Source organism: Carassius gibelio, chromosome A12, assembly GCF_023724105.1.
Source record: "Carassius gibelio isolate Cgi1373 ecotype wild population from Czech Republic chromosome A12, carGib1.2-hapl.c, whole genome shotgun sequence".
NCBI classification, from domain to species: Eukaryota; Metazoa; Chordata; class Actinopteri; order Cypriniformes; family Cyprinidae; genus Carassius; species Carassius gibelio.
Genome location: NC_068382.1, coordinates 17,397,238 through 17,423,070, shown reverse-complemented (window position 1 = coordinate 17,423,070; position 25,833 = coordinate 17,397,238). Strand labels below are relative to the sequence as shown.

The 25,833-nt window shown below is 35.5% G+C and overlaps 1 protein-coding gene across 2 annotated transcripts; it reads right to left on the bottom strand.

Annotated features, from left to right (window-relative positions):
• Positions 1-14,099: 14,099 nt before the first annotated feature.
• Positions 14,100-21,242, bottom strand: LOC128025350 (vertebrate ancient opsin-like). Of its 2 annotated transcripts, none has more exons than XM_052611618.1 (5): positions 20,508-21,232; positions 19,208-19,418; positions 17,746-17,863; positions 17,318-17,557; positions 14,100-15,477 (listed from the first exon to the last, which is right to left on the bottom strand). In XM_052611618.1, exons 1-5 carry the CDS (start codon positions 20,854-20,856, stop codon positions 15,211-15,213), a joined length of 1,185 nt encoding a protein of 394 aa, XP_052467578.1. In that variant the 5' UTR covers positions 20,857-21,232; the 3' UTR covers positions 14,100-15,210. The 2 variants fall into 2 exon arrangements, with proteins under 2 accessions (XP_052467578.1, XP_052467580.1); XM_052611620.1 differs by lacking the exon at positions 14,100-15,477 and adding an exon at positions 15,505-16,618 and having other exon boundaries at positions 20,508-21,242.
• Positions 21,243-25,833: the final 4,591 nt, after the last annotated feature.

Below are 25,833 nucleotides of genomic sequence, written 5' to 3'. Positions count from 1 at the left end.
AAATCTCATAACTTATTTGTGGTTGAAAACAGCATGTTTTCTCAGATTTATCTTCGATCAGGCACCTGCAAGTTCATTGTTGCCGAAGCTAATTGACTACATATCCATGCACATCAGCATGTTACCTGTCAGATCAAACATTACACAAAATGCATTCAAAAAGGGTCCTCCCACAATTCTGCAGAATAAGAATTATTTCAGGGTTGCATGCCAAACGCTATGCTGTTCCTGTCCAAGAAGTTCTCTGCTCGCTCATGCAAATATAGACAGTGAAGGCTTCCTGTAACATTCCCACTCAAGACATTTAAATATGTCCTTTAGTGTACCAGCCCATGAGAACAGAACAGAATTGTGAGCCCATAAGGGATTTTATTCATTATTCAGTATTAAACATGACTTGGGACAAAAACTAAATTACATTAAAACAGACAAGACATGCCTGTTGTAAAATTTAATGGGTGGCAAAATAAACAAAGCCATCTGCACATAATCAAACTGAATAAAATTCACAATCTTATCTATAACGGAGTATTCGTGCAAAAAAATCAGGTCAGACTATGTTGAATATAACTAAAAATGTCAGTGCTTTAATAAACCACAGTGGTATGGATTAGATAAACCAGTTTTGATCTATTATGTTATATCATATCATATCATATCATATTACCTGACTAATAATTGGAATTCAATTACCGATTTATTTGTATTTCTTGAAATAACTTATAACAAATCCATACATATAACAATCTGGATGCTGCCAGTGTTCTGAACCAACATTATCATAAACTCTTATATTTCTTGAAAATTGCAGGTGATCCGTTTTTACCGCAAGTCAGTGTTTGCACAGAGCTTGTAATGCTGTTTATGCTGTTGAACTAAGTAGTGGTTGAACAGCAAAATAGATGGAAAATGATGAGCAGTAGTAAAATAAGTGTGGTGCAACTTTAATAGCAAAAAGAAACTGAAGCAACAACTGCATGAATTATTAACTGTCCCTGCTTGAGACCTGTCAAGAAGAGAGTGAAAGAGAGGAGGCAGAGAAATGGCATTTAAAGCTCTGCCAAGGTTGGCTGACATTGCTCGATCAACATCTACAGCACTCTCCTAATGCCATTGTCTCAACAAGGCAAGACCGGTCTCTAACATAAGCTCACATGAGGCTTGAAAGTAAACTGTCAGGCACTTTGCAATCTAGTGCCGCCCACTCTCATCCTGGCAGCTTCTTGGAAAGCCTGGAGTCCATGCCATGCACTTGATGCCGCACCATTCTCTTGACAAAATGTCAGCAGCATCCCTGTTGCTATCGGTCCGCTCAAACCACACCTGGCAATTTCCTTTGTATTGGGGGAAAGGAGTTCCAGTGAGGGGGAAGGTTTGGAGCTTGAAGCCCGTGGCTGAGCGGATAGAGTGCGGAAAGCAAGAGCACCATATGATAAAGCCTTAAGCCCAGTACTTACATCTATAGGGTAAAGAAACTCAGGACTTACATAAGGAAATGACAAAGCGAGGGCTCTCGCTTGGGCCTCTGAGTAATATGAATCAGGAGAGGGCAGGAGCCGACATTGCTGTACTGGCAGCAGTGCCTTGAGTATGGAGCTGTTTGTGACCCATCCCCGCCACAGCATTAGATGACAGGATGCACTAACACTGCCTCATTCCCTGTCCAGCTCCCAGAAAAAAAAAAAAGAAAAAAAAACAGCACAGTGCATTTTCTTCTGAGAATGATGAAGTTTATTTACATCAGCCACAGGGTAAGATTTATCCAGTCTCACATCTACATTATCATCAGTTTTCACACCTATTATTGCTGCAGACATTCAGATGGCCCAAGAACAGTGGTTTGTAAGAGCTGAAGTTTTGCAATTTTTTAGATGTTAAAATATTTTCTCCTATGACAGCTTAATAGGCAGAGACAGATATAAGTAAGCCATTTGAAGCTTATTTTCTCAGAAAAGACTGTGTAAACACTGTGTCTCTGTGACTTGATCGCAACATGTGATATCAATGTTTGTGAAGTATCCAGACCCACCCTACAAGCAACATAATTTTACCTAATGGGGTGAGCCTGGGTGGGACTATCTTATTGCCTGACCAATGGCAGACGAATGGGAGTGTTCAGAACACGTATTTGAAATAGGTCTTATTCAGTAACTTTTTACAATCTGCATATTTATGTGCGCAGAAAAGGTTTTTGTACAAAAGGCCTGCTGGATTAATAACAAGAAGTTTGGATACACATCTGTTCGTACTGTACCTTCATTCTAATGCTGATGAATCTGGGTTATTGAATGACTGCCCCAAAAGCCAAGGGCCCTCTAAATGCTTTTCATATACGAGATGCGCATTAAGCACTGACATGAGAATGGCTGGTTTTTACAGTGTTTATCACAACGACAACCGTCTGTGTATCAGAGCTGAACACACTTCTCATGTATCCTGCTTGTAGCAAATGAAAATATAATGTATCTGAAGCTGTAATTAAATATTGTGCAACAGTGCATATTAAATGTTTTTTGTTTTAAATGCAGCTTACATATTTATGAGAAGGACCCAAGTAGAGGACACATACACAGTTACTTGTTTGGTTTATATAATCATTACAGGCGTGTAAATGTTTAATTTACATTTCATTATTTTTTCATTTTCATTTAAATTTGTAGTTAAAATAACTGAAATAAGTATATTTTAAAGTTTAGAATTAGACAGCCTTTGGCACAGAGGCTTACACTAAAAACTCATCAGTGGACGTTTCTCCTCATCAGTATAGACTATATTTTTTCTCATTCTCACTAATTCAAGTTTTTATATGAATGAATCTCTGAAGGGTGCCAACTGTCTTCAGAAAAGTTTCGGTGACATTTTCATTTTATCTGATAAAGTAGAGTTTATGAGCACAGCCCTGCTTTGTTTACAGTCGTTACAGGGGAAACTTATGTATTTCTGATGTTCCAAATGTGCTTACTGCTGGCAGAGAATGAATGTGCATTTTCAATTATCCCATCTGCAGTTTTTGTTCAGACCAATGCGAAAATCCACACACACAATCCTGTTTTAAATGAATATTATAATTTATATTTCAGACTTATCTATCTTCTTTAAAAAAAATAATAATAATAACTTTTAAAAAGTTTATAGTTTTAGAATTTATTTAGTTTTTGTGAAAGCTGTAAATCAATTGCTATTTTGTGGTTTAAAGCATAAAAGAAAGCCATTATAACGTACATTAAAAAAATTTAAAAAAATAAATTGGAAACATTGGATACAACTGTGAGGCATAATTGTGCAGCAGCAAGCATCACATCAAAAAAGGCTGATCTAGGTAAATGTGTACAAATATATAGGGTCCAATTCCTATATTTTGCCTGGGGCCCCCAAATCACTGGTTATGGCAATTTTAGGCTATATTCAATGAAATACTGTATTCAACATTACTTCTTTAAGCCTAGTTTTATGTTTTGAACAGTGTGTTAACCCTTTATTAGAGCACGGTGAACCTTCCTGTAAGAGTATAGTCTTCAACAATTACATAATGGGAACATCAGCACAATAGCATGCACTGGCCCCCGTCCAAGTCTCTTGATTTAATTTCAAACAGATTTATTCATCAGCTCAGAATTTTGATTTGGAAGGGAGTCACGCTGAATTGGTGTAACATCTCTGTTATATCAGCTTGGCAAATCATAAATTCAGGTATTCACTAATGCTTTTAGCAGTATTTTTTATGAGTGAATTAGTGTAATCGGATTAGTTAGTAATTAGTTAGAAAAACAGACACGTTGAATTGTTTGTGGAGTCAATTTAGCCTTGATAGATGAATAACATTTCATAAACATCTAGTTTAATGAATAAGCAGGATAAATGTTTTGTTTTGGATATAGTGCTCAATTACTGTAAATGTATACAATAATTATTGCACTGTTTAACATTGTGGAAATGCAGGACACACATCACATTGCATTAATGTTCCACCTCATTCTTATTCCAGACCATAACATTTCCCTCTGGCACATAAAAACTAAAGCCACTGTTGACCAAATTTTTAACTATCAAAGGGGTTCATAAATATAAACGACACCACTTTCAAAAATTACTACAGATCAAAGCATTAGCTAAAATGCCATCGCTGTAATTTTACCATCTCAACACCAGGTCATTATCACTGTACTATTGAGATTTGGAGTGATGACTGGCTTTATGATCTCAACCTGTTCCCAATTATGTGTTTTTTTGTATATGTCTGCTTCCTGCTGTATACAGTTTGTTAGTTCTCATCCTCTTCATTATATCCCCAGGCCATCTCTCTCTCTCTCTCTCTCACACACACACACATTCCCAATGGATGGAGAACTTCAGACCTTTTCTTCTGATAAGGCTAATGTGTTTTGACACGATGTACAGGTTTCTACCTCAACATCAAAAAGTGATTCCTCGCTAGGGTTTTTATCTAAAACCATGTGGAGCACATTGTTTCTGTGCAAGCTTAGGAAGCAAATTTCTCATATATCGGGATAATCCACATGCAATGTGACTGGGCCTTTCTAAGTGCCAGTTCAGGAAAAAACAGGATTATGATCCACTCAAGCCAGCAGTGCTATCGGCATATCACACCTATAGGGTCTAAAGTGGATTTAGAAATAACTTTTTTTTACCAGACCCAACTTCTTTTTTTCTTTTTCTTTTGATGAAGATGAAGATGATGACTGCCTCACTATTTCTTATTCAGTAATGCACATGAAATGAAAAAATTGTGAAAAACGTTTTTTTTTTTTTTTTATCTATTTGCCTTGAATTAAATCAAATATAATTACATTTACATCTAAATTTTAGCTGATTTTTTTCTCTCTAATTAAACCATCTCTAAGCTTACTTCATAAAAGTGATACAACAGAATAATCATCTGCTCAAATGAGCATGTAATTGTCCTTAAATGATGTGTCTTAAGTGATGTTGTAGTCATGTTTTTAATAGAACACCAATAAATTTGAATCCTTCCTGACAGTCACTTTATCCGTGTTTGTTTGGATCAATTATGTCAGCAATATCATGGTATTATAGGATTATAAAAATTGCATGGTTTCATGCTACGCTGCAAAATTATATATTTTGTGGGTAGAAAATAAATGTAAGGCATTATAATACCTCAAGTCAAGTCTGTGGGCTGAAAGCTATATTTTGTGTTGACATGTTGTAATTGGAATCAATCTGTATTGTAATTTTGCCAATACCTTTAAAAAATGTGACATGAAATGTAGTTTTGCTTAACCTATATGAATTTAGTATAAAAACACTGGTTCTGGGTAACTGCTGTACATCAAGCATTAAAAAGCACTCAATCGTGCGATCAAGAAAAACAGCAATTGCCTATATTAGTTGTGAAGTTTATTATGGACACATTTGGTCATATGCACCATGTGACCCTGCAGTGAAGATTAAGCAGCACCAGAGAGGTGTAAGAGGCCGTTCCATCCCTGAGGGCTCAGCGTTTTGACTCAAAGCCATGAATCGCTCTGTGTCGCCCCCGCCACCCACCCCTGTTCTCCATTTTCAGTTTCACACAAACATATAAAATACACAGACAAGGTGTACTAAAAACCTAGTATGCCCACACAATATAGGGCCTACACATCCTTTGATTTAAGAATATGGTTTTGGGTAAGCACATCACAATGGGTATTTCCTGCATGACAAGATGCACTATGAATGTTTTCCTTACATATATTGCAGTGGTAGCACATCCCAACAGTTTTTCCCTCCTGCCTGATTAGATTTGCTTAGACTCGAGTTGTAAAGATGACAGAATTAACTTCTGGTCTTAAGCAGGTAGGTCAGATTGATTTTCAAAACAGGTGAAACAGACACTCTAGTCCACTGAAAAAAAGTCTCTTCCATCTGTTAAAACTGACTGTCAGAATCTGTTAATTTTCATTTAGGGCATCAAAGTTCGTCACTGTCTTTGATAAATAATTCACACATTAGAATTACAGTAGTGTTAGATTGTTAGATGTATGTTATGTGCAGGATATACCCTTGAGCACAGTGCATTACAAGGTAAAAAAGTATAAATGATAACTGCAGCTAAACCTCACTGTGAGCATGTTGATGTATTGAGCAAGCCTTTCCTCTATACAGGCAGTGAAACGCTTTGATTTCATGATTCAGTGACTCATGATGCATTCATTATACAGCAGTGAGTCAGTGTATGGTTATTGAAATTTAAAATGGTATGATTTTTGTGCAAACATGTAACGGTCTATTGTGCAATAATAAACATCTGAGGGCAAATCGGATAAAGAGATCTGTCATTTTGAATTTCATTTCGAGACAGATAGTCGACGCAACTATGGCATGCTGCAGAATGAAGCTGAAACGACATCAGTGAGTGTGATATAACAGTGCACTCTAGTGGACTCAAAAGAAGCAAAACCAAAAAGAGACCACATTCAAACAACCTTAAATTAATTTTATATATTATTATTATTAACATTAGTATTAATGCTAATATTAAATAATTATTGTTAATTAAGGTTTAAATAATTCTAATCAAAATTGTTTTAATAGTGTATAAAAATGTTAGATTTAGCTGGGAGTTGCTGAGATGAGTCCAATGCAGAACAATTTGTTTATGATTTATCTGCACACGACCCTAATTATAAAATAATTTTACTTGCCACTATTACTATTATTGTTGTTGTTAGATCTAATAATCACATTATTAAATAATAACTATAATAATATAATCATTATTGTAATTATTGTCTTTTTTATAATCTTTTTTTTTTATCCCATAAAGCACTATATTAGGCACTAAAATTAAATGACAATTATAAATAACCAAAACTAAACATAATAAATGTTGCATTAAAACAATGAAAAGTAAGAATAAAATTAAACTGAAAAACTCGTTTTATTAGATATTTCACTTTAATGCCTAATATGAAACTTCTTAGCTCAATTTGTTGCTTAGGACATCAGAAACATGTTTACACAGATTTGATGCTGTTATGGTGAAATATATTTTAACTGTAGGTGTCTTGTATGAGCTTATTTTTTGAGCTGATGACTTCAGTTTGTTGAAGTAAAGAAGAAAATCTTAACCTCTTTGGTCTCTGGAAGTCCAGTCAGATTGGATGAAATTCTGGTTGACAACAGACCAAATTCTATATTAAATTCTGGTTGACAACCAGAATTACTGCAAAAACATGCAATGATAATGGGGTGGGAGGTGGGGTATATATGCATCATTATAAAGCAAAAATGAATGGTAGAATTTGCAATTATGTAAGGACTGGGCAGGCAGAGAGTAATGAAGAGACCTAATATGAAGTTATCTTTCCATCCCAGACTAATTTACTCAAACACACTTTGATGAATTAGCTTTGATCGCACTGGTGTTTGTTGTTCTCTCACCCTTTGGTCTGCCACTGACTTTCAAATACTACAAACAAGTTTCCAAATCACAGATTCCTGGTCAGGAAACATTCAGAAATGTCAACCTTGCCTTTAGATGTAGGCACCTTAAGACTATTTTCAAATGTTTATTTATTTATGAACCGTTTTTGAAGCCAAGACTACTCTTTGACATCTTCAATGATGATGGTGTTGATATATGCACCATCAGCACCACAGACTAACATTGACACTTATTCACAGATCTCTTCATGCCAATGCTGATTCACGTCCCAGCTAACCTCATTACAATGTCTGCTTGTATCTCCACAGGATTCTCATCCCATTTCTTTCTACATTTTTAAAGTCCACAATTTGGAGCTAATTGTCCCACAGAGGAATGGCCAGATTGTGGGTAGGAGGAGAAGTTGTCCTGTGTAGGAAAGACCAACAGAGGATTGCACAGAGAAAAAAAAAAAAACAAGCTATGTAAATTATTTTCCTTTTGAAGCAGAGAATGGATTCATTACGGAGTAAATCATAAAAAAAAAAAAAAATAATAATAATAACACTGCAGGTGTCAGGATGCATTAATTTCTTATAACATCATTATCCATTCAGGTCACATTTTCACACGTACTGTCATTATTTTTTAAATGTTTTAGTTATGATGAGGGGTAATTGAGTTGACAGCAAAAACAATGTCCTCTGTGACTTCCTCAGCAAGAATCAATGAGAAGCTTAGAGCTTACCTTAGAGAAGGCTATTAATATTACTTTTATTTTGTTGATTAATATGTTATGTAAACTGGGTATACTTTTTTTCTCTCTTTTTTTCTCATTTTTGTTTAAAGATCACATTTTATTTTTTATGGATTAGAATTGCCATATATCTGTGCACATCTGAAGTTTCATATTATTCATATGACATTTCTGCACAGATTAAAACGTGTGTTTATAAAATACGACATATGCTTTTCCTCATGTTGGGATCCCAAGGGTTGTTTCTGTGCATACAAGAGGTTAATATACCATAAAGAGAAAAATAAACAAATTTTTAGTTTTAAATATCTTATTTGTTCTGCTTTGAGAGCCATTAAATTTCTTATAAGGCAAACCGTTTTTTTTTTTTTTTTTTTGGTAAACCAACAGTTTGTAGGCAATATAGTCTGCAGTCTCATGTAAAACGATTCTAGACTGTTAACAGACATTTATAATTTTTGTGAGTCTCAAATCAATTTTAAAATTCCAGACATTTTTTTCAAATAATGTTTTCCTTTTTTCAAACGACAAATAACATAGCACAAAAAAAAAAAATACACATACATGACATTCCAGTACCTTCTAACGTAAGAGGAAACTGCAGAAAGTAATTCATTTTTTCAAGTGAGCCCTAATGCTGTTTGTGTAAACATGTTGACCTCGTGAGCAAGCTAAGCCTGTTCTTATCACATTGCTGTGGAGATTTCCTATTAGCAGTGCCCACCAAAAAAGTTCAGCATGCCTGATGAATTCTAACTCCAGAGCACCTCATGCACTGCAGAATTCTATAATAAGAAATTTCGAAATTCATTCCAGTCCAAAGCCTTCACAGAAGAATACAAGCTCTGAAAATTACCATAAAAATGAGACAAAGGCATGGACAAAATTCAACATCCCATTAAAAAAAAAAAAAAAAAAAAAAAAAGAGATTATTTTAATAGTAAATTAGCCAGACATGTATTTTTTTATTCATACTGTATTTGTGTTTTGCATGATATTCTAACTTAGGGAACAGCATCACTATCAGTCAAATCTGACCAGGCAAAGATTTTGTTAAAAATAAAGCAATCGAAGAATCATTTTGTGCTTGTAAAGCTGCAATAAAAACCAGTCAAAAAGTTTATATATATATATATATATATATATATATATATATATATATATCTTCTGTCTCTTTTCATCATTGGTTAACACTCATACACAAACTATCCCCTGAGGATAGTGACATGAATGTTTATGATGTTTATGTCACATTAAAAAAATGTATGCTATAGGGCATGATGTATTCACACCGCATGTGCTGTTTTAATGACTGTATCAAAGATACACATCAAGGTCACAAAAGCACTGCACAAATGTCATATTTTAAACCCATCTACTGCAATCTTGAGGCCTTTGTAATTGTCGTTGATCACACAGAATTGTGTGACATACTAGGAATAATATTTAAAATTCATAAGGCCAATCGAATGCCTTGGAAAGCCTGTTAATGTTTTAGGGGAAAGGACTTTGTTCAGAAGGCATCTTTGTTAATGCCCATTGCTAAGGCCACTTTCATCTGCCATATGATTTATTATCCATTGTTAACAAAATTTGAAAACATTAAGGTTTAAATACATTTAATTAATAAGTTTAGCTGAATTCAAATCTATTAATAAACCACCTTTCCTTATTTTACAATAAGCTCGGAGTTGAGTGAAAACGTTGTCTTTGTTGCTAAATAGGTAACATAGGATTTAAAGGAATGGTTCACCCAAAACTAACTGGAAATTTACTGGCCATCCAAGATGTAGATGAGTTTCTTGCATCATCGGAACAGATATGGAGAAATTTAGCATCACATCACTTGCTCACCAATGTTTCCAATACAATGAATGGGTGCCATCAAAACAACTGATGTTCACACAGATAAAAAAAAAAAAAAAAAAAAAAAAAAAAAAAAACATCACCATATTCAAAAAGTAATTTACATGTCTTAAGTCCATCTATTAACATCTTATGAAGCAAAAAGCTGCTTGTTTGTAATATACAAATTCATTATTAAGGTGATTTTAAATTCGAACTGTTGCTTCTGAGCAATCTATCCATATGATTGCTTTCTCCAGTGAAGAAGTTCTTGTCTGAATATGAAGAGAACTATACACAGATCAAGCACAGAGTAAAAATAATCTAAAACAGCTCTGAACAAATATGTTTGATATGGTTTTGATGTAATATGACAACAGGGTATGGATTTTTTTCACTGATTGAAGTGTTATGGATTATTCTAAAATCAGTATAGACTGGACGTTTGACCAGATGTGACAGTTTAACATTTATTACAAACACACAGCTTTCATAATATGTTAATGGTGGACTGGAGTTGTGTGGATTACTTGTGGATTATTCTGATGTTTTTATCAGCTGTTTGGACTCTCATTCTGACGGCACCCATTCATTGCAGTAGATTGTTGAGTAAGTGATGTAATGCTAAACATCTTGGATAGCCTGAGGGTGAATACATTTTCTGCAATTGTATTTATTTTTGGGTGAACAGTTCCTATAGGCCAAAATGGTTTACCTCCTCTGATATTTCACTTGTTGAGTGAGATCAAGCATGGTGGTCATCTGCTGATGAATCTGTGATCTGATACTGGGTTCCTCTCGTTACCTAGGGTGTTAAACCATGGCCAAGATAAATTGAATTCAGATGTTTTTTGCAGGCTGATGTTGAAATTGTGTTTCTGAGCTTAATTTAAACCTACAGTGCTTTTTTTCTTTTCTATTTAGTTGACAGGGACATTGTACATTAATAAAACATTCCTTTAAATGTACCAGAATTAGCCAAAGGCTATTTTTCTTCCTTAGTCACTGGACAAGATTTTACAAATCACCCTAAAAGAAAATGTAATAATAATAATAATAAAAATAAACATACTAGAAAACGTAATAATGACATAGTACAAATCAAAGCATAAGTGTCTAGATCGCTTATAGTTGTCAGAATAGTATTCCCTTCTCGTGCAGCTTTGACAGGAAAAGCAGACTTGTACATTTGTATAAGGACTCTAATGGTTTTAGAGTCACTGAATTCGTCTGAGAACAGTTGGTTAAACAATAAGTCATGGGAGAAATAACCATAAAATACATACATCATACATACACATCTTAGCTGCCTCTAATGACATATAAACTCTACTTAAAATTAAAGAGATTAAACGTAACCTGCTTGCAAACCTTTTTAACTTGAGCTTTGAATGTATGTTTAAAAATCAATTAGTATTCCCAGATATTTATATTGAGGCACTACCTGCAGCTTCACCCCTTGCACGTAAACATCGGTCTCTTTAACAATACTGTTAGATTTAAAAACATACATACTGTTTTTGACACATTTAGTTGACACAAACTGAAATATCACATTCAGACCCTTTGATCAGTATTTAGTAGAAACACCCTTTTGATCTAATACAGCCATGAGTGTTTTTGGGAAAGATGCAACAAAAATTTTTCACACCTGGATTTGGGGATCCTCTGACATTCCTCCTTGCAGATCCTCTCCAGTTCTGTCAGGTTGGTAAATGTTGGTGGACAGCCATTTTCAGGTATCTCCAGAGACGCTCAATTGGTTTTAAGTCAGGGCTTTGGCTGGGCCATTCAAGAACAATCACGGAGTTGTTGTGAAGCCATTCCTTCAATATTTTGGCTGTGTGCTTATAGGGTCATTGTCTTGTTGGAAGGTGAACCTTCGGCCCAGTCTGAGGTCCTGAGCACTCTGGAGAAGGTTTTCGTCCAGGATATCCCTGTACTTGGCCGCATTCATCTTTCCCTCGATTGCAACCAGTCGTCCTGTCCCTGCAGCTGAAAAACACCCCCACAGCATGATGCTGCCACCACCATGCTTCACTGCTGGGACTGTATTGGACAGGTGATGAGCAGTGCCTGGTTTTCTCCACACATACCGCTTAGAATTAAGGCCAGAAAGTTCTATCTTGGTCTCATCAGACCAGAGAATCTTAATTCTCACCATCTTGGAGTCCTTCAGGTGTTTTTTAGACGTTTGGGACAACCAGAACCCTTCCTAGAGTTGATTGTCCGGCCAAACCGAGCTATCAGGGAGAAGAGCCTCGGTGAGAGAGGTAAAGAAGAGCCCAAAGATCACTGTGGCTGAGCTCCAGAGATGCAGTCAGGAGGTGGGAGAAAGTTGTAGAAAGTCAACCATCACTGCAGCCCTAGTCGGGACTTTATGGCAGAGTGGCCCGGCGGAAGCCTCTCCTTAGTGCAAGACACATGAAATTCCCCGTGGAATTTGCTAAAAAAAACATCTGAAGGGTTCTCTGGTCTGATGAGAACAAGATAGAACTTTTTGGCCTTATTTCTAAGCGGTATGTGTGGAGAAAACCAGGCACAGCTCTAGGAAGGGTTCTGGTCGTCCCAAACGTCTTCCATTTAAGGATTATGGAGGCCACTGTGCTCTTAGGAACCTTAAGTGCAGCAGAAATTTTTGTAACCTTGGCCAGATCTGTGCCTTGCCACAATTCTGTCTCTGAGCTCTTCAGGCAGTTCCTTTGACCTCATGATTCTCATTTGCTCTGACATGCACTGTGAGCAGTAAGATCTTATATATACAGGTGTGTGGCTTTCCTAATCAAGTCCAATAAGTATAATCAAACACAGCTGGACTCAAATGAAGGTGTAGAACCATCTCAAGGATGATCAGAGGAAATGGACAGCACCTGAGTTAAATATATGAGTGTCACAGCAAAGGGTCTGAATACTTAGGAACATGTGATATTTCAGTTTTTCTTTTTTAATGTGCAAAAATGTCACAAGTTCTGTGTTTTTATGTCAATATGGGGTGCTGTGTGTACATTAATAAGGAAAAAAATTAACTAAAATATTTTTAGCCAATGGCTGGAATATAACAAAGAGTGAAAACTTTAAGGGGGTCTGACTTTTCGTATCTACTTTGTTTGTGTGTGTGTGTGTGTGTGTGTGTATAAAGCATAAAGCAGTGGACCCAAGATAGTTCCTTGCAGAACACCATTTAATGTACCTAAATGGTGATTTTGTGCTCTAACACACTGAAATCTATCTGACAGATATGACTCTATCCAGTTAAGTGTATGTAATGATAAATTAAAACAAGATTACTTAGACATAAGGATTCTATGATTAACAGTGTCAAAGGCTTTCTTTAAATCAAGGAACATGACTCCAACTACACCACCTTTATCTAAGAAAGTTTTAATATTTTCTATAAAAAAAGACAATTTGCGGTTTCTGTTGAATATTTTGCCCTGCATTGGATGCAATGAAAATAAACTACTACTCAAGTAATTGCTAGTCTGTTCTGCAAATAGATTTTCCATAACCTTAGAACCAGTGGATAAAATACTAATTAACTTATACTTATCAATAGAAAGGGGGTCTCCACTTTTGAATACTGGAACAACAGTTGCTGACTTCCAAACAATTGGGACTTTTCCCTGAGAAATTGAAAGGTTAATAACTTTAGTAATATGTTTAATTAGAGTCGAACTAGTCTCTTTGAGTATAACGACATCCATAACGACATCCATACCATATTTATCTTTTACACTAGATGATTTAAGAGTTATAATTGTTCTCGTAACATCAGAATCACTAACAGGCCTTATTCTAAAAACATGCTCCACTGTTGTAGCTGGACAGACATTAGTATGCGCCGGTGGAAAACAACAACTAATGGTTTCTATGGAATCAACAAAATGATTAGCTGGATTGTTTACAGATTTTCCCTTAACTTTAAGTTCTAGAATTTTCTCAACTCTCATCTCAAAGATTCTTTGTTATTTCAGGTTCTCTGTGTGATGCAATAAACACACTGGATTTGCTTAAGTTCTACTTTAGTAGTTCTTTTTTTCATTTCTGATTCACAATGTGCCTCTTTCTTGAAGATTAATACCTAGTGACCACTCTGGAGTTATGAAAGTTATTGCAAGTTGTTTTATTAGTGTTCTACAACATTTATATGTTTTAGAAATACATTTAAAAAAATCATATTTATTGAAATATGACACCAAATCTAAATGACTCCAAGACATTGATAAATAAATACATACGTAAAACATTACATGGCATGCCACAGACAAACATCGATATCAATACTCAGTTCGGACAGAAATTGTTGGCAAACACCAAACATTATGGGCTAATAAGACTTTCAGACAGTTCATTAAAAATCACAAGCACTCATATACCAAAGTTTATATAAACTGTTAAATAAATACAATTTGATCACTCTTCTTTAATAAACCTCTCAAAACAAAAGACTGAAAAATCAACAATAAACAATAAACTGAATTGTCAGAAGATCTTATTTCCATGAGATAGGGGACATTAATTGGATGGTTTATTTAATAAACTTTATTACTTTATTGCAAAGCAGATAACACTGCCAAAGCAGTCTGACCCATTAGTTCACTAGGCCTAAATGAATTGGTATGGTGTTAGATTCTGAGATATGTAAACATGCACTAGAATGACTGTCTTAGGTCAGGTTTAGATTTTGAGACAAAGAGCAGCTCATTAAAGTTGATTTCAAAACAGCAGACCAATCAGAAGAAGCTAGGGGTGGGGCAAGTGTCCCAAGCTGTAGACTGGTGATTATTTACATTTTCAAAAGCAGCTGATTTTATTTCTGCTGTTTGACTATTTGTATTATTATTCTTTTTTTTCGGTGCTTGTCTCATAAAAGTGCCTGTGATTTGATTTAAGAAAAAAAAAACATCTGCACTGGAACTAATGTGTAATCAGCAATAGAGTAAGAAGAGATAGGTCTGAAAAACAAATATTATTCGTTCAGGACAGTATGGAAATGTATTGCCTGCCTCCTTCATGTTTATGTAAGGTAATAATGCAATACTGACATGTACACAGATCCATTGAGACCGCAAATCGCCACAACATAAAGAAATGCGAACAACAAAGAACATATGAAAAAGCAAACAACAGATTTTAACATATGCATTCCAACAGTGGTAACGACTGCAGGATTTATGCTTTAGTAAGACAACAGGTTAGACTAAAGGTATACATTTAGTCAGATTACCCCTTTTCCCAAAGGACACACTCGACTATCTGATAAAGAGAGCTGCTTTGGACCACTTTGCTCCGACTCTTCCTCTTCATCCTCACTCTTCTCCGTGTTGCACATGGACATGGGCACGCGAGCAGCAATGGTGGACATCTCTTCAAGGTGACTCTCTGCTGTGGCAGTGATGGCTCCTTTGTCTGATGTCTGGTTCAGATTGGTGGAGTCCAAATTGGTGACATTTCCTTTAAACATCTGGATCAGACACTTCCTGAACTGAGAGAAAGAGCTTTTAGTTTTAGTGTGAATACAGATCATAGTCATTCCACACTGAATTTCCTAATGTTACCTAATCAAAGAAATCACTCTTCCACACACACACAAATGAAATCAAACGAGGTTTTAATTATAAGACTATGCTCAAAACACAAAAGAAAATCTTTGATTAATATTTCCAGTCTCTAAGACACCATTTAGAGATTTATTCTCAGTATTTAAAACTTTGCACAACCCCTGCATCGAAACGAGGAAAAGGTCATTAAGCAAGATGTACTCTATGTAAATACAAGGACATTTTGACCTTAATTAAAGATGATAAGGTCATGAGAAGTAAATATATTCATGTCCTCAAGGTTTTGGTTGGACTGGATGAAAATTAGGTACCCTGGGTAATACAAGTTACTCTCTCGGTCAAATTTGTCATGCAGAGAAACACTACAGTCGGTATACCTTTACAGAATAATACAAGCAGAATGTAAAAAGATAAGCTGTATTTATCTGTAATGGAAAGTTACAGTAATTTTTAACTGCTTATATAACAACATAAGCTGCTGAAATGTTAGATTAAACACATTATAACTCTTTACAATGATGTTTATATTAGTTAATTAGATATTTTGAACTAAAAATGAGCAATGCTTCTACAGCATGTATTAGTCTAAGTAAATGTTCTTTTACAACTAATACATTTTAATATTTAATTTAGAAAAATCTAGACAAAATCTAGCGGTACATGTTCTATTTCAGATCTATCAAATCTATATTCAATCCATTTCATAAAAGACTGACAATAACCTTTGCATTCTTATTGAAAACAGCAAACTTCAATAAAACATGTCTATATACAGCCCATATGTGGTATGTACTCAAGAGCTATTGTGATATCCAAATACAATGCAGCATTACTGATGCTATATGGTTAAAGAACCCATCCCTATTCTCACTCTCGAGTGTTTGTTCTCATATCTCTATAATGTAGTCTGTCTCTCTCTCTCATGTCAAAGAAATTTGAGACCCTGTGACCCTTGACCTGAATTTATTCTGGGAACAGCTGGGCAGGAACTGGGTTAGTTCTGGAAGATGTGCACAGCTCAAGGGGTCCAGCAGCCTCCGCTCCAAACCACCTGGGACCCACATCCTAGGGGTGGTCATCAGAGTCACATGACTACAAAAGATCACTGCTCCACCTTTTATATCAAATGACACACTACAGGGAAACTGAGGAGAAATTTCCCTCTACGAGCTTAATGTATGTAGCTTAATGTACGTCAAAAGAAAAAAAAGAATGAGATATCATGGATCAACTGTGCAGACTGTACTGCCCATAAAGCATAACTACTCTGAGAATACAGAATAAACCACTGTTTGCCCAGGACGACAAAGCAATCAAAGCAACTGAATTGTAGGAACTAAGATCTCCTCTTAGGAAAGCTAAAGGTACCCAGATATTTCCAAATAGGTGAATTTGTAACTCGAGATAGATAGATAGATAGACAGACAGACAGACAGACAGACAGACAGATAGATAGATAGACATTCACCAACAAATTTCATAAAAAAAATTTACTTATTAGTTCAGGTGAGTTTGTTGTTTCATTTTATGTTATATATGCCGTTTACGAGATTCACTCCTTGTTGCTTTTCTGTCTGTATTGATTGATGACATAAAAACACTACAAATCGATTCTTAATATATCAAATATAAAACCCTATCATCACTTTTTTTTTCTCAGCTCGGCACCCTAAACTTATAAGTTGTTTTTTTTTTTTTTTTAATGAAATGTGTAAGTGATCCAAAAATGACAAGGAAGACAAATGGCAGATTGCAAAGATGTACCTGCTTATTCATGAAGACATAAATGATGGGATTGTATACAGCTGCAGTCTTTGAGAAGAAGGCCGGTATTGAGCCCAGGCGAGGATCAATATGAATTGTGGGACAGGCAATGACAGTAATTGAGAATGCTGCGTACGGTGTCCATCCAACCATGAATGCAACTATCATTACAATGACCATCCTCGCCACCTCTCTGTCAGGCTTACGTGCACTGCCCAGCCTTCCATGAGTGTTCGATACCTGTTAAACATATTAGAGTTCTAAAATTAAACTAAATTAACATTCAATGTTATTGCACAATACACAACCAAACAAAAGCTTCTTAGCTGTTTTACCAGTTTTATTCATTTTTTGTTCTTTATTCATTTCTATCTAAATATCTGCTATAAAGCAAGTAATGAAAATAAAGATAAGAGGGTTTTACCAACCTTTCTAAGCTTCTGCATAAGTTTACCATAGGAGATAATGATCACACCGAGAGGAAGGATAAAACATGTAATGAAAAAGGTGATGATGTAGGTGTGGTCTGAGAAATCAGTCGAGTACCTTAAAAAAGAAAAACAGAGACTTTAGACCTCATTTTATCTTTCCTTTATGTCATCATCTTACAGGTACTTTTTGTGTGGAAAAAGTTTTGGAAAAATAAAATTTACAAGTGAAAGCACATGAACACTACCACAAAGTCATAATTATGAATGGGAAGCTCTTCTTTAAACCCCAAGTTTCCAAGTTGGCGGCATGTCAGCGAGAAAACATGTCAGCTGCATTGGATGCAGCATCTGTATTGTTTAATTTTTTTTCTTGTGTAATTTTGTTGAATCTGTATTGTTGACATTAACTTTAGTAAATTTGCAAAAGTTGCATGTCTAGTTTACCACATAATATGATGGCACTGTACTATTATGATAGAATCTTAACGATACAATTTACAGCATCTTCATAAATTAAATAAAAATGTAAAAACACACCTGATGCACATTCCTTATTAAGAGTTCCTTTTTTGTAGAAAAGGTACATTGCCATCTTGCTCCAACTAAAGTGACTTGAACTCATTTGACTTTACAATTTCAACTTCCCAAATAATAAAATTCATTACTTCCCAGGAGCAGGAGGACTTGAACACACCATTTGAGCACGAACATTAGTGTGGATAATAATGCTTAGGCAATCAATTATGTACTAATCTTTAACAGTAAGAGCACATGCACATTTTACACTTGCATAATATGCTTTGGGTGCTTTGTGAAGTGCTTTGTTCGGTTTAAACAAACATTGCAACAGATCAATTGAGAAATAAGCACCTGTAAGCTCAAGGAAGTTTCAACATTTGGATAAATTAGACTAAATAGACACCAATATTCACTGTTTTGCTGTTAGAGATCTCATCTGAAGAATCTACATTACTCTAGTGAGCATCTACATATGCCCCACAACAGTAAAAAAAAAATTCCCCATCCTTGGTCTTCTCTGTGTCACTTTGCATTCCCTATTTAAATGTTTTTGCACTGTTTGTGTTCCAAGGCCAAAGCTAAGCCACAGCCACAAATGTTTTGTGCCAGTCTCTTGAAGGCAATTTTTCAACTGATGGCTGCATGGCATCAGCCTTGGGTTTATAAGTGGTTTCTTTTTTTTTCTGTCACAATATAACACTCAAGAAGAAGCCTTGACTTGAACTCCTTGTCTGTCTCCAAATGATGCCACTTTAAGGAACGTGTGCAAGGCACATTAGTATTCATCAACAGCATCACATAACAGTGGTTGTTGTACTGTTAATACATGTCCATGACAGAGAAAGACAGAGATTGAAAGACTGTGAGCGAGAGATGAACAATATTGGATACAGAGTGAGTACATGACGGTATATTTAGTGAAATAGTATTGTGAGCTCACCAGTTGGGTTCACAGGTGGTGCCAATTTTGCTGACCGTATAACTGTTCCAGCCAAGAACTGGTGGGATTGTCCAGATGAACGAGAAGCTCCAGACAAAAACAAGGCCCATTGCTGCGTGCTTGCCCCCCAGCCGGACATTTTTCAGAGGACGACAGATCACAAAATATCGCTCAAATGCCAAGATTGCCAAAGACCACAAAGCCACAATCCCTAGAAACCAAGAAGGTACACCTATCATCACTGCACTTTGTCAGTGATTTAATATGTCCCTGTACTGAAATTTAACAAGAGATGAGAACAGAAGTTCAGCGTAATTTCGACAAATAAACTGAATTAATCAGATTCCAGCTTGCTTTTAAAAAAAGCTGTTATTTTACATTAAAAGCAATGAGCATCATGGGAAACAAGAACTACTAATGGATTTGTTGGATCAATAATGAAGATACAGAGAGTTTGGGGTGGAGATGAAGAGTCTTTTATTACTGTTGCTTACTAGTCCAGTGTCAGATGAGAAGTGGCCCATGAGAAGAGAAGAACTGCAGGGAGCTCAAATAAAACCCTGATTACCTGATTGCAGGTAACTATGGGAGGCATTTAGCCACCACATACATTTTTTTTTTTTTTTTTTTAAAACATCATGCTTTGGTGAATCACATTCATAAGATAAATGTCAAAATTATGAGATAAAGAGTTGACTTTTCTCATAATGTCACATTTATGATTTACCAAAGTAAGTTTTTTTTTCTTCTTATGTAGAATAAAAGGGCTGATTAGTCAAACAAAAACAACATGCACAGAATCAGGGCTTTGCAACTTTTCTATCTTGTTTTAAAATTTACTCTGTAAAACCAAATTGTCTTAGATTACTGGTACTCCATAATTACTACACTTATGATGGTGTAGTAATGGATGGATGGATGAAAATTGATGAAAATGTACCAAAATTTACTACAGTACCTATAGTTTAAGTATGTGCTGTGAAACCTCAGTAACCACAGATTTATTATTGTTTTACTGTAGTAACATTATTTTAACAATGATATTTTCTGTAAAAAACAAAAACAAAGAACATGCCAATAGAAATGATAAATAATCTGCAGAAAGAAAGAAATCCAATAGTTAATCACATCTATAGAGTTAGTCACTGTAACACATTTTTAACATAGTCTACAAAATGTCCTCTTTATTGAACGTTACTAATAAATATACTAGGATAATTCCTACATAAAATATGTAGGCTACTACTTATTTTAAAGTAATACATGTTGCACGTCTTGGTATTGTTATCTAATAACTTACCGAAAAAAGTGACAGCGAATCCTTCCAGCACACACGCCCAGACGCCCAGGAAGAAGTAGCCTCGTGCATTAGTTAGAAAACTTATAGTGCCTCCTGTCAGTGAAACTAGAAAATCAGCAACAGATAAATTAACAATGATGTAATTCAGCGGTTTCCTTAAATGTTTGAATCTAAACGTCACAAGCATAACGGTGAAGTTCTCTGCTAAAGACAGTGAAGTCACTATGAACATCAGACATGCGAGGAAAGTGTAATTCCAGGGCGCAACAGACTTGAGGGGACCCGAGAACGGATCGTCCGGTGTGATGATGTCGGTGGACTCGGTGACAAAAGACCCAAACGATTCCATAACAGCGGTTAGGGTTGGGCATTGGTATAAAAAAGATCAGGAAAAATCATAAAATCATCACTAGGGTGCTTCTTGAAAGTCCAAGACACATGTTTTATACTTACAGACACAGAATTTGCGTAATGTAAAAAAATATGTCAGTTTAAAAATAATTATATCAATTTAAACACTCAAAATGTGTATGTTCTATACGTCTTCTTATTGTTTATTTTCTAAATAAATACTAATAAATAAATAAATAAATATTCCAATCTTTTCTGATAAAGCAATTCACTTGAGGAAACAGAAGTCCAAAAGAGCGCCTTTGCGTCACAGGTCCGCTCGCTTTGCGTCCACAGTTGAGCATAAGTATGTTCATGCAGTTCTCCTTTATATATACAGTCGGTCAGCATGGCCATCTCAATCCCTCGAGGTAATGAAATAAGTCTATTTCTAAGTTTACCGAGAGATTTCGGAGGGGCGTCACGCGCTTTGCTCTCTTAAAGGTGCACGCAGTCGTTTTTTGCTAATGAAAAAGTTTGACACAAGTCAAACTCACAGTACCTTTGAAAAACTGTCATTAAAATAATACACACTCACATGAGATGAAGTCTCAAGGTATATCACTCTTCTAGAAAGAGATAAAACGGGGGAAAATGCTATTTTTTTTTAAATGGAGACGTTGCCTCCTCATGTACCTCCATATGTATATCACGTGACCAGTTGTGTCACCCAAAAACAAACCAAGAGGGGCATCAGGAGGCAGGTTCCTCTATCTACAAAAACGGTATATGTTCATCCTGTGTGTGTGTGTGTGTGTGTAAAATTAAATTAAACAGTTCACTCACCATCAGGCAATCCAAGATGTAGATGAGTTTGTTTATTCATCATTATAAATTTTGAGAAATTTGGCCTTACATCACTTGCTCACCAATGGATTCTCTGCAGTAATTATCGCTAATCAACACGACTTGATGTGTAAAGTCAAATGCTCTGTGTCAGAAACAAATCCATCAATGCGTTTTAACTTTAAAATAAAGTCCATTCTCCATAATAATGCTCCTTCCAGTAAAAAGGTCTATACCATGGCGTCTGCTCACATCAAAATCCACCAGCATTTTTTTAGAATGGTTTAAGCTGTTGTCCCTTTTAAATGGTACTTGCATAAATGGATCTGTGTATATTTCTCTCCTGATTCAGACAAGACCTTTTCACTGGAGATATATTTTTCCCTGCAATATTACTGATTGAAGTTTTGAAATGTCTTGATAATGGATTTGTTTCTTACAAACATGTGGCTTTTCACCTCACAAGTCATTCATTGATGGACTGGACATGTGTGGATTACTTGTGGATTATTGTGATGTTTTTTTATCAGCTGTTTGGACTCTCATTCTGACAGCACCCATTCACCGCAGGGGATCCATTAGTGAGCAAGCAATGTAATGCTAAATTTCTCCAAATCTGTTTTGATTTAGAAAGAAATATTTGAATCTCCTAAATATTTTGACATGAGAGATTATTTGATGAAAGCATATCAGAATGATCTTCTCCTATAATTTCCTGCCTCAAACTGACAAGAAGGGGAAATACCAGGAGTGATTTATCTACTACAAGATTAAACCACATGATTAGCTGTGCAGAATTAATTAAGAAATAATTAAGAAAAGTAGGAAAATGCAAGAAACAGAGATAATATCCAATACACGTGTCTTGTCTATAACATTCCTTACTGCCGTTCCTCTTCAGATACTTAAAAACAATACATTACCACGTCCCTTGTACATTTTAATTTTTGCATCATATGAGGATTGATCATCAGTACAGCATACAAAATTGATTTAGTTCAAGGTCTTAAAATTTAATTGCACAGAACCACAGGCATGACAGAACATAAAAGTGCTCATTTGTTTAGACTAATTGCTACTTTGCTGTAAAGAGAGGGTCAATTGTTTGTGAGCAGGTTTTTAAAGGGGTCATATGATGCGATTTCATGTTTTCCTTTCTCTTTGGAGTGTTATAAGCTGCAAAAACTAAAGTCCCAAACCCAAAGAGACTTTATAAAGTTAAGACTCATCCACATCCTCTTAAAACGTCTCGTTCAAAAACGCCCCCACATGTCTACATCACAATGTGGGAAAATTTGCATGATGTCGCCCAAATGTTCACGCAAAGAAAGAAGGCACAACTTTAATTCTCACTGTAGTATTATTGCTGCTTCCGCCATGTTGTGGAGATTCTGTGTGTTTCGTTGTGAAAGCGAAACTACTATGTTTGGTCATCCAAAGAGGACACAACTAGAAATCAGTGGTTAAGTTGTATTTACAACACTGTTCCAGAACAGTTTAACCAAAATATTCAGATGCGTGCAGTGCATTTTACAGAGTGTTCTGAACTTGTGAGAGTAGCCTACAATGACTCAGTGATGTTCTGACTCAAAGTCTGTCAGTATGTTTTCATATTTAAAGAATTTCCCACTGATGATTCAAACACGTTTTGTAAAAAACGACTCGTTTCAGGAAAGGCAAGGCATAGAGGTACATTATGTGGAAAATAATGTTTTATCTTAAACTGCATAAACACATTTCATTACACCAAATACACATGCTCTCTTTTAGCAACATCATATGACCCCTTTAATTAACTTGAGTAAGGTGCATCTAAGTAGTGCTAGGTTGCTTTGAGGATGGGTCGTTCTCTTTGAGGATAGATTAAGTTTGTGTGTGTGTCTGCCTTGGTCATCAACTTTATTGATTTCCAGTAATACTCATTTCAGTCCGTGCATAGTCGCTTAGTGATGTGCCCAATTGAGTCATACGGATCTCTGGACCTTTTAACAGAACTATCATCATGGGACACGTCAAGAAAGCAGTCTGATTTTTTTTTTTTTTTTTTGCACAGCTGCAGATTCTTGGTAGCAGTGGCATTAAAATTACTCTAGTCCCGCTGAGCAGTTAAACATTCTCATTTCTTTTGGATCAGAATTTTGACTCTGGCTCACCGTTGTAGATGACAGGCTGTCCATCATATAAGCGTAAGCTAATTAATACCAGCACTTTTCAATCGTGGCATTACCGTGGTGCTCTAGTTAATGGATTATTGTGATGTCTGGAAGAGTGATTTATTACTCTCTTATTTTCTTTTATGTGTTCACCTTTTTTGTGGTGGCATTTATTTGACAAGTGGTCTGCTAATAGCTTTGCAGTTGTCACATAAAAAAAAAAAAAAAAAAAACAATTGTAGATTAATGCAGTACATTGTACTGCACAAGTCTAATGTAACCTTTATAAATCCAAGAGTCATTTGAGCAAAAGCCATATTGGAGCTGTGAGCGAGCTGAGTGCAAAAATTTCTGTAAACACAGTGATTGTCAGTCAACCTTTTCCACCACAGAAGCATTACACATACAATCCACAGTTGGTTGGCCTTTCTACCATGAAGTTGAAAATGTCAGCCCATCTACCAGGAAGTCAATTGATTTAAATCTTATCTAGTGAATTCCTGTTTATTTAGTAAAAGGATGTAAATGCAATGTTTGAAGTAGTTATTGGGAAAATGTTAAGAGCTCATGTTGTTAAAATTACCATGTTGATCTGGGCAGCCATCCTTCGAGGGACCCCATCTGCCCCCCATGCCCCTATTCTCCCCTTCCCATCTGCCTCATTCTGCCCCCAGGTTTCTTCTGATGTCACTCTGACAGTTAGGACTACTTCAGAAATGGCTGAAGCTAGTTTAATCACAATAATATACATTGCCATTTGTGAAACACTTGATTGTGTTGGTTTTTCACATTGGTATGACATGCCTCTGCTTCTACATCTATTTTTAACAGTTTTTATTATTTTTAAGTATTATGCATGCATATTTATGACCTCATATTATTCTGTCTATTTTCTTTGTATTTATTATATAATAAAAAAACTTGCTACATGTACTGTGTTAAACTAACTGAGACTTTTTATAGCACTTGCATATTGTTGCTCTCTTGATGATTTTTTACTCATTTATATGAAGCGTCTGCTAAATGACTAAATGTAAGTAAATGTTACACATTAAATTTACATTCCATTAAAAAATTAAAATAAAACAATAACTAAGTGATGCAATTAGTTCCTTTTTTATGGACTAATGCGATGTTGTAAAGCATTATTTTTAAAAGTAAACTTTGCCCAACACTGACTGTGAAAGTGAAAAACTTACAGACCTCAAATATACACTTTTCCTTATTTCTCCCTATAGATTTTAACCAAATTTTTTTTATCAATTTGGATAAAATAAATTATGGGTTCCTTTTGCTTCAATTAGTTCAGAGTATTGTGGTGTACCAAACATATGTATTGACTTTTTATTATTATTATTATTATTATTATTATTATTATTATTATTATTTGTCTTTGTCTGGTTGTTGGAAAAGCAAAGATCAGCAGATTCCAGTGCCTCAACATACCTTCGTTCATGCTTTCCCTAATCTCTCTCAACAGCTGTGCTTTAGTATTTCTTGTAAATAGTTTATATTTTTTTAATATTTAGACCAGAAATGATTTATTATATTTATGTTCATGTATATTTATTTAAAAAAAAATGCGTCTGTCTAAATCGTTTGTGAAATAAACAAAAGTCTATAACACTGTCATGATCCTGCCCTCGTGTCCTTGATTTTTCCTAGTCTTGAGGCAGGATCATGGCAGACCCGTGTTTTGTGTACAAGCACATGGCCTTGTCTTTGGGCCATGTGCTTGTGTTGTCTCGTTCCCTTGCCCCGCCCCCCTTGTTAACCTAGTCGTGTCTTGATTGTCCCATCTGTGCCACCTGTCGTGTCTTGATTGTTCCCCCTATTTAGATCTCCTAGTGTGCTCTGTCTTGCGTCGGTTCATTGAGATTTGTTCCCTAAGAATTGTGATTCGTGATAATACCCTGGTAACCCCTTTAAGATACTGTGTTCTGTATACCGTGAGTGTTTATTTGTAGTCAGTGTTCTCTAGTTTTGAGTCTTTGTTT